General features: G+C 38.6%; 1 protein-coding gene across 1 annotated transcript; it reads right to left on the reverse strand.

The window, feature by feature from the left end:
• Nucleotides 1–1,727: 1,727 nt before the first annotated feature.
• On the reverse strand, nucleotides 1,728–2,879 carry LOC119688795. Its single transcript, XM_038103460.1, has one exon. The coding sequence runs from the start codon at nucleotides 2,877–2,879 to the stop codon at nucleotides 1,728–1,730; it is 1,152 nt and encodes a 383-aa protein (XP_037959388.1).
• Between the last annotated feature and the right edge of the window lie 7,384 nt (nucleotides 2,880–10,263).

A 10,263-nucleotide genomic window follows, 5' to 3' on the forward strand; every position in this document is an offset into this window, starting at 1 on the left:
CTAAGAAGGTTGCCAACGAGTATTGCTTAAAATGAATCGATTTTTCCACAGTACGAATAACCTCATGCAGAGCTGTTTCCGTAGATCTACCCTTGAGGTAAGCATGCTGGGATTTAGAGATTGGAAAGCGTTCTACCTTTTGTCTTAGGTGGAGCTCTATTACCCTCTCCATTGTTTTTAGTAAGAATGAAGTTAGGCTAATCGGCCTGTAATCTTTGGCGGACTCATGTCCGATTTTGCCTGCCTTGGGTATAAAGACTACTTTAACCTGTCTCCAACTAAGTGGTACATAACTATATTTAAGACATGCTTTGTAAATTTCCCCTAACCATGGAACCACTAAGTCTTGTAGTTTTTGCAACATAATAGGGAAAATACCGTCCAAACCTGGCGATTTATAGGGACAGAAACTGTTAATTGAATACCTAATTTTTTCCGCTGTGACTATTTCTTCAGTCATATGTGATGATGTGCTTGCCAAGGTGATTGAACCGTTTTCTCTAGCATCATCGTTACAGTTTGGGAAATGAGTGTCTAATAGTAATCTTAGTGTCTCAGCAGAGGTTTCAGTCCATGTGCCGTCCTCTTTCTTGAGATAAGAAGGATTTGCACTTTCCTTGGATAAAACCTTGCTGAGCCTAGCAGAGGATGAGGTTGATTCAATTGACTTACAAAATTCCTTCCAGCCATTACTTTTGGCCTTCCTGATAGCTTTCTTGTAAGTTTTAAGACATTCCCTATATTCATGCCAACTATTGTCCTTATAGCTTTCGTTAAACTGTTTTCGTGTTCTCTGCCTGAGATCACTTAATTCTGAATTCCACCAAGGTGGAAAAGATTTTTTGCTTCTACTTGTTGGACAAGATTTCTTGTAAGCTATATTAAAAGCTGCCTCAAGATTATATATCCTCTCGTCTAACTTACTAGTAGAGTCTATCTTAATTTGTCTTACTTTATTAAGTTCCACCTTAGTTGCCCTTGTAAAAATATCCCATTTTATCTTCTTCGGGTTTCTAAAGGGGATGGTATGATTTGGTTTAATGTTTAAGTTGAAGAGAATCCAACTATGATCCGAAAAGGATTTCTTGTCAGATACCTTCCAATTACTAACTACAATATCTGGATTTTCGGATAGGAGTGTTATATCTAGCACTTCTTCCCATCCTTCAAACCCTTGTGAACTGGGGAAAGTGAAAGTAGGTGTTTTACCTCTATTGCAAATTAAAAGGTTCGAATTGCTAATAAAATCAAAAAGGTACTCACCCCTGTCATTGGTTTCCGAACTGCCCCAAAGCGTATGCCGCGTATTGGCGTCACATCCAATTAACGTGGGAATATCTTTTGATGTACTTCTGTTTACTAGCGCGACTACCTCTTCCGGAGGAGCATCTCTATCATGTGCCATGTAAGCAGAAGCCACAATAAAATTTTGTCCACCTGGCATTTCGATCCTTACGACTGTTAGATCTTTATCGCTATACTGTGGACATAAAAAGGCATTAATACATTTTTTTACTAGGATACATGATCTTGGCTTACCATTGTTCCTAATATATAAATTGTTATAATTTTTCAGCATTAGCCCCATGATGTCCTTACCTCTGACCCATGGCTCTTGCACAATGCTGACATCGACATCCTCCTCTATGAGAAAGATGGCGAGATTGTCCGATGCGATTTTTGAATGCTGAAGGTTAATTTGTGCTACTTTCAGCATTCGTGCAGGCTTACGAGGTTTCTGAAGCTTCTTCCTGAAGCTTCATACCGTCAAGCAATTTGTTAGCATCCTCTAACTCCTTGCCATCATCATCATTGCCTGTTGGGCGGAATATTTTTATTTTGGTGTACCGTACGCCAAACCTTAGCTTACAGTCCATTTCTTCCAATGGCTTCACGGATTCCTCGTTTATCGCCAGAAGAAGCGTCATATTGTTTTTTTGTGTGCCCTCGTCCTTGATGACTACCCAGTCATTCATTGGCACATTTTGGTTCTGCCGTTGTAGCAGCTGGAGAACTTTCTCATGCTCCATCTTCATAATTGGCAGCCAAATGCGGGCCCTTGGTCTTCTAGGGATATCGTTGGCTGGGATAAGCTTTAGCCTTAAACCTTCCCATGCATCACTTACCTTAGCAATGCAGTTGCCAAGAAATACTTTAGATAGCTGGTCATCACATTTGAAGACCCTGCAACCACGAACCACTTCTGATGAATCAAAGCCTGGTGTGGGGGCGTCTAGATTTGTTAGAAGGTGTTCCATCACCATTCCAGCCAGCTTGGGCTCAATCTCGCCCCATTTCTCCAGCACCTTTTTTCCATTCCCGGTAATATCATCAATGAGCGCCACCTGTAGCTCATCCCTTGCTACTTCGTTATATGCCCTTTTCGCACTCGTTGACGGTTTACTAGTAGAACTCGTTTTCGCTACCTTGCTTTTTGAAGTATGGGCCGTCTCGTCCTGAGACCGATCCCTCTTCATTGCCTTTGCGGGTTTTGATAGGGTGGCCTGGTATTCGTTATACTCATCGACCACCTTCTGATATCGTACTTTGTCTGTACGGTCAAACGCCTGTTCTTTACCTTCAGCTTCATTTTTAGCAATCTTGCCAAGAATGAACATGGCCTTCTGGTACCTTTGACGTCTGATCTTTGCCTCAGACTTTTTTGATTTCTCGGCAGGCGCACTATGGCTGGCGCGCTTGTCTGCCGATTTTACTGTTATGTGCGAAATAGGCGCAGTGCGGCTGCTACTGCCTACTTTGGGTAGTATGGCGGTTTCGACTCGCTCGTTTTCTTGGCTTGATGCCAGGAGCTCGTCTTCGGAACTGGTACCTAGTTCCTTGTTAGTTTTTTGTTTATTTAATTTGTTTAAAGAGTCCATAAATGTTCCCACGAGTGTAGGGGAAAGGGAGGTCGTCCGAAGCATAGCCCCCTTTACTTCAGAAAGACTGAATTGAAACCGGAGGTCGCCAGGTATCCGGAGTCCACCGTTCTAAGACACACTTACGCAGTGCCATTCATCCTTGGGCACGGTCGTTCATACACCCAGGATTGCGGGTTTTATCGAGTTTTCCTCTCTAGATCCGCCATAATATGTGGCTCTGCACCACGTATGGACGGTCTTGGTTCGTCATAAACCCTGGTCCCCAGACACCTAGTGGACCTACACACTTCCATTCATTCTAAAAACACAAAGAACATACATGCATACATAGAGACAAAGACACACATACATGCACATAAACTACAGGACAACACAACTACTGGTAGTTCTTTGTTGTACCCACAAGCCAGACCGACAAAAAGGTCTTCTGACCATTGCATAGACAATGAGCAGGAGACCCAAAGTCAGCAAGCTTGCCTGTAGCTAAGCCCCTACACCACGTCAAGGTGCCTACCACGTAGGGGCAAAGCAGATGTAGTAAATACGATATATTGAGAGTTACCCATCCTAGCATATATACAACACGATTTGGTCAAACTTTTTCCAACAACAAAATTTTGGTATTCAGGAAAATACGTGATGGATGTGTTCGACAATGGCGATCAAAGAGAAAAAGTAGAAGTGGAGCACCCTCGTGCACATAGAGCCGCACAAGAGAATGTGAAACAGATTTCACAAGATTATTATTTTCCGAAAATGACAAAAATGGCAAAGTAGTGACAAATTGTAAAATGTGCTCTAGAGCAAAGTATCAAAGGCATCCAAAGAAGCATGTGATAGGTGAAACACCAATTCTATCTTATACCGGTGAAATACTACACGTAGACATATTTTCTACTGATAAAAAATTATTTTAATATGTGTTGATAAATTCTCAAAGTTTGCAGTTGTGCACCTATACCTTCTTGAACTATTGTAGATATAAAAGCACCAATCATTTAACTAATGAACATATTTCCTTACACAAAAACGATTTTTTGTGACAATGAAAAATCACTTAACTCACAGACAATAAAGTCAATACTATTTAATCGATATAATGTGGAAGTAATTAATGCCCCACCATTGCTTAGTACGTCTAACGGACAAGTAGAACGATTCCATAGTACTTTGTTAGAAATTGCTAGATGTCTCAAATTAAAAAAGGAGCTTCAAGTATCCCATAACCGTAAATTAGGGATATTTTAGTTTTCGTTTTTAACAAATCTTTAATATAACAAATATTTATATTACAATATTACAATTACTGTTTTTATATTTTTTTAATAAAATTTAACTTGCGCACACCACAAAGAACTCTTTCTCGTCTTCTTCTTTTTCGTTTTTTCATTTTTCGTAGTGTTGCCAGTTAGTTCGTACGTGACAACTCGGCCAATCTTGAAGGTAAATGGTCCTCGATTTTCGAGTCATCATCTTCATCTAGTTCAGGCGAGCTGGAACACCATGGTTTAATCTTGTCAGATGCGAATACTGAGCAGAATTTTCGTGACGTTATTTGCATTCCTGGCATGTCTTCTACGAAGTATCGATCGTGACCTAAGACTTTCGAGATTTGATACGGCCCACGATATTTCGGTTCAAGTTTTCGCGATTCACCGGTTGCTGGAGGTTGAGATTCGATCACAACTAAATCGCCTTCGGACCACTGTTTGGGGCTAGCGTGTTTGTTGTCAAACCGTGTTTTCCACTTGGAACGCTCTCGTGCAATATTTTCCGCTGTCAGTGTTCGTTTTTCAGCCATCGTTGTTTGGTTTACGCTATCATTTGTGTCGTCGTTCACGGCGGCTATGAGTTCATTGTGCACGATGTTTCGAAGATCAAAATCGAAGATAAGTTCGTTTGGGCTGAACCCAAATGTCGTGTTTTTTTGCGAGTTTGTTGTGAATTGAAGGTTTCGCAGCATTGTGTCCCAAGTTTTAGGATCTTCACTTGACGTACGTAAGTAGTTTAGGATCGTTTGATTTGTGCGTTCCACTTGCCCGTTAGCACGTGGTGTATGCACGGCTGTTTTTGATATGATGGATTCCGTTGACGTCTTAATATGATTCAAAAACTTTAGAGGTAAAGGCGGTACCCCTATCTGTTACAATTTTAGATGGTAACCCAAAGTAAGTAGTTAAATCGTTTATGCCATTGATAATGCGCCGTTTTCGTATCTCGAACTGCTCTAACCACCAAATATTTGGTAAAAGAATCTGATATAGCCAACACATAACAGTTTCCTTTCTTCCTTCGATTGAAAGGACCCAAATGATCGATATGAATTAAATGAAAAGGTATTGGTTTTGATGGGACACAATATAGACGTCCTTCAGTTTTTCCTCCGATTGCTTTCTAATAACAGCATTCGATACATGAAGCAATATAATTTTGTACGTACTTCCTAATTTTTGGAAACCAAAAATTCTGCCGAATACGTTCAATCGTTTTTTCCAATGCGAAGTGACCCATGCGGTCATGACATAGCTGGACAACACGCCAGCGTACGTATTTCGGAACAACAAATTTTAAACCATCTGCTTCTCGTCGATATAACCGATGTTTTTGTAAACAATATTCTTTACGTAGTATGTCATCGTTAGGAGATTTAACGTCGCCCTTTAGAATCGATATTATTTCACGCAGGTTTTCGTTCTGAATCTGCATTGTGTACAACCAATCATTGATATCATTCGTAACAACGCCCGCCATTTCAACTTCCTTTGGCGGCTGCTCTGGAGCACGACTTAGCGTGTCGACGTGAACTAAACGGGTGCCTGGTCGATGTACTGCTTCAAAGTCGAATTCTTGTAGTCTTAACCACCAACATGCGATCTTTGACTTCAACTCTTTATTGGTACGAACCTTGGCCATAGCTGAACAATTTGTTACCAATCGAAATTTCTTTCCTAACAAATACATTCGGAACCGCTCCATAGTCTCCACCACAGCCAAAGCTTCGAGCTCGTAACTGTGATATTTACTTTCGGCGTCGGAACAGTGTCGACTGTAATATGCTACAGGCTGCCATGTTTTCGTATTGTGCGATTGTAGCGGTAATGTCATATAACGCCAGCACAGGGCTGTTAGAGCGTCAATGAGTTTCGTAAAGGCTGTTTGTTGAGTTTCGCCCCAACAAAATTCAGTTGTTTTTCGTAATAATTCTGTTAGAGGTTTGGATATGAGGGAATAATCTTGGACAAATTTTCGAAAAAATCCCGTTAATCCAAGAAATCGTCGGACTTCCGTTGTATTTATTGGCCTAGAGAAATCTTTGATTGCGGAAATTTTCTCCTTTCCGGGCGTTATACCATTTTTGCCGATTATGTGACCCAAGTGCAAAATTTGCGTCGCTAAAAATTGGCACTTTGCTAAACGTAGCGTCAGTTTGTAACCGCGTAATATATATATATTAAGGAACTTACGTAAGCGTTTTAAACCCTCTTCAATCGTCATACTTGGAATAATAACGTCGTCGAGATATACCATTATTTCGCCAGGAGACATCTTTGCGATTACCCTGTTTATCACCGATTGGAACATCGCTGGGGCATTCACCAATCCGAATGGCATTCTATTAAACCCGTAATGACCATCGGTGATGACGAAAGTGGTGTATTTCTTTGAATCTTCGTCCATTTCAATTTGATGGTAACCCATTTTAAATCAAGTGTAGTGAAATAACAATTACCTGCCAATTGCACGAACTGTTCCTCCATGATGGGCATCGGGAATGGCATTTTCGTGGTTATTTTATTTAGACAACGGTAGTCAACGCAGAGCCGATGTTCTCCGTTTTTCTTTTCGACCAGTTCGATCGGTGAGGCATATGGAATCAGACTGTCGTATGATCCCGCTATCGAGTAATTCACGTATGATATTGGAAATTATCGGACGTTTTGCGAATGAAACGCGGTATAGCTTCATACGAATCGTTGTGTTCGTATTAAGTTCAATTTTCATTTTCGCCACTGCGCACTTTCCAAGTTCCGAGACCGTTTCTGAAAATACATCCTGAAAACCTGTCAAAATAAACGTAAGTTTTTCACAAGCATCGTTATTAAAGATGTGATGCCGTATTTATCGAAAAAATGCGTTTGACTCGACATTGACCGTTTTCAATTACTAATCGTTTATCGTTCTGACATAACACATCTTCACCAAGTAAAATGTTTTCACATATTAGTACATCATCAACAACTACCACACAAATTTTAGTTTTCATTTTATCGATTTCAATATCAATATCGATTTGTTCTTTACAAACATATTCGGTACCTCCAAAACCTTTTAACACTACACTATTCGGTTTTGTCTGCCCGATTTTAATTGCAAATGTTTTACGAATCAGTGTTCGACCACTTCCCGGATCAACAAAAGCATTTGTATGTCGACCATTCACGTTTACTTTTTTTACAATACCGTTTGTATTTTCAATAACGTTTACTTTCGATCGTTGATTTTCCGGACAATTCTCCGTGCTATGACTTGCGCGGCTATATTTTCCACATCGAATTTTCTTCTGTGGCTCCGAACAATCTTTTGAATAGTGGCCAACCTTCTGACAATTATAACACTTGATACCATCGAACTGTTTTCGTTCATTACGCACATTATAGTTCTCAACTTTTGGGATGGGGAATTTCGTTTTGTTAACACTCGAATTTGGTTTATAATTTACATTTAGTATCGGTTTTAATTCGTTATATACACAGTATTCGTTTATATCGCGCAGTAGCTCAGTGCATTGCATATAATTATTTAAAAGTTTCTTTTTCAAATCGGCCTCGTTTATACCGTTTATAATATGACGTACTATCGCATTTTCGGGCATATCCGCTTTCGTGCCTAATGCCAGCATTTTAAAATAATATTCTTGCGGCGATTCATTATGCTGTCTTATGATTTTCGACATTTCGATATGTGCATCGGCTACGTTTATCGTGACGGAAAATCGTTTAGAAATCTAGCTGCAAATTGTTTCCAGGAAACATAAATTTCTTGCAACGAATCAACCCAATATTTGGCTGGACCTCGCATCTTTTGTTGTACGACAAAAATCAAAATGTTGTCATTCCACCCATAAACATTTTTCAACATTTCAACCCGTCTAATATACTGTACAGCATTTAGCGATATTTTCGATGTAGGGTTAAATTCCGGCAATAGTTCAACTACATCCCGTACGTTACAAAACTGATTTGACGGAACGTGCTGGTTGCGTAAGATAAGGACCCGACACAATCGAGAGTACTATATATGGATTTCCATTCCCATGTTGTGGTAATGTGTTTTGTGTATGCGCATATACATTTTGCGGCATTATGTATCCACTTAATGGGTTAGCACTCGATGTTTGAGCATACCGAGCTGGCGGCATGTCATTCGAAACTTGTTGCATGTTGGCTTGCATCGGTGCTTCTCGTAACGATCTTATTTGTGACGACACCATCATCTGCGGATGTGACCAACATGTTTGGTTATACGGAGCTTGCGTTATATTACACGACACTTGATTACACACGTTCTGTGGTTTCGATACTTGATCCGATGTGACACTATTCGAGGTCACGGTTACTACTGAGTTTGTCGAATTTACCACCGGCGAAGAAATTCGTTGTGGCACAAAATCTTCGTTGCTATCACGCTCGTCGCGAGTACGCACATTCATTTCGGTTAGTGTTTTTTCTAGTTCCGCGATACGTTGCATTAAGATTGAATTATCGTTAGCACTCTTATAACTTTCTTCTGAATAAAACATTTCTAATCGATTTATTAGAATTCGCCAACGGAGTCTTAACGCGCACAATTTACGTACAGTTTTCGCAGTTAACCGTGAGTAATCACACTTCTGAAAAATATCACCCTAACCGTAAATTAGGGATATTTTAGTTTTCGTTTTTAACAAATCTTTAATATAACAAATATTTATATTACAATATTGCAATTACTGTTTTTATATATTTTTAATTTAATTTAACTTGCGCACACCATTCACCGCTCACGCCATACCACAAAGAACTCTTTCTCTTCTTCTTCATTTTCGTTTTTTCATTTTTCGTAGTGTTGTCAGCTAGTTCGTACGTGACACAAGATACAACTGACCTGATATTAAATGCAACCATAAAGTACAACAAAACTTTACATTCCGTAACAAAAAGAAAGCCAATTGAAATATTGCATTCAGCCACATCAGAGCTTAGAACAGAAATTAAAGAAAAAATTCTAAGAGCTCAAATGCTTCAATTAGAAAATAATAATAAATCCAGACAAACAAGAAAGTTTCAGGTAGGAGAGAAGGTCTTCATAAAAAATAACAGAAGGTTAGGAAATAAACTAACACCCTTATATAATAAAGGAAAAATAGAAGTAGATTTGGGAACGACCGTTCTTATAAATGGGAGGGTGGTCCACAAGGACAACCTGTTGTAGTCAGTAGGCGTTATCATTGTAGCCAGTAGGCGTTATCATTTTGATTAGATCAAACACATATGTGGTATATTTAGATAGATAACCTAGTAGATAGCCTAACAGTCACTATGACTCCGGCATTGTCAAGATACATGGAGAAGGAAATGAACAATCGTGAGTTTTGAAAGGGCTTTATAATTGAAGTAGATTCAACTAAGGTCGCGATGATTTAAAAAAAGTTTTGATATTATATTATATTATTTATTATATTATTATATTATATTATTTATAACTAAATTTTCATTTTGGCTAGTTATTATTGAAAATCTGTTAAAATAATTATTATAAGTATTAGTAAGTAATGATTATTATCATTAATTATTTTAAGTTAGGAAAAATTAATTATTACATTATCTATAATTATACGTGAATTATAATTTATTTATAAACGTATTCACACCTATAATGGATTTAGTTAAGAATATGTATAAACGTATTCACGCCTATAATAGGTTTAGTTAGGAATATGTATAAACGTATTCACGCTTACAATGGGTTAGGTAGGAATATATATTTATATATATGGCATAAATATTATATAATATTTATATATATATATAAATATGTAAAAAAATAAATATATATAAAACAATTTTGTCTACGGGGCTTCTTAATACTTAGTCTCTTCGATGTAACGATGCCTTTGAAAAGTTGTTCACAACGTCTTCTTGTCTATTTCTGCTAAATGTTAACTTCCAAACTCTGGCGTGCTTCTGGTGTCGTGGGATGCTGGTCACTAAGTCCTGCTGCGTGCGTGTAATGACTTCGTGTCGATCACCAACTGCCTTTTCTAAACAAACTAAGTAACAGTTATAACAAGACAATTAAATATATGTAGATAAAGTAGTGTAATAGGGGAGATAAGACAGTG

Source organism: Teleopsis dalmanni, chromosome X, assembly GCF_002237135.1.
Source record: "Teleopsis dalmanni isolate 2A chromosome X, ASM223713v2, whole genome shotgun sequence".
NCBI lineage: Eukaryota > Metazoa > Arthropoda > Insecta > Diptera > Diopsidae > Teleopsis > Teleopsis dalmanni.

What these genes read in the sequence shown, in the direction of transcription:
- LOC119688795 (XM_038103460.1), bottom strand. Translation starts at nt 2,879, where the DNA reads ATGGACTCTTTAAACAAATTAAATAAACAAAAAACTAACAAGGAACTA.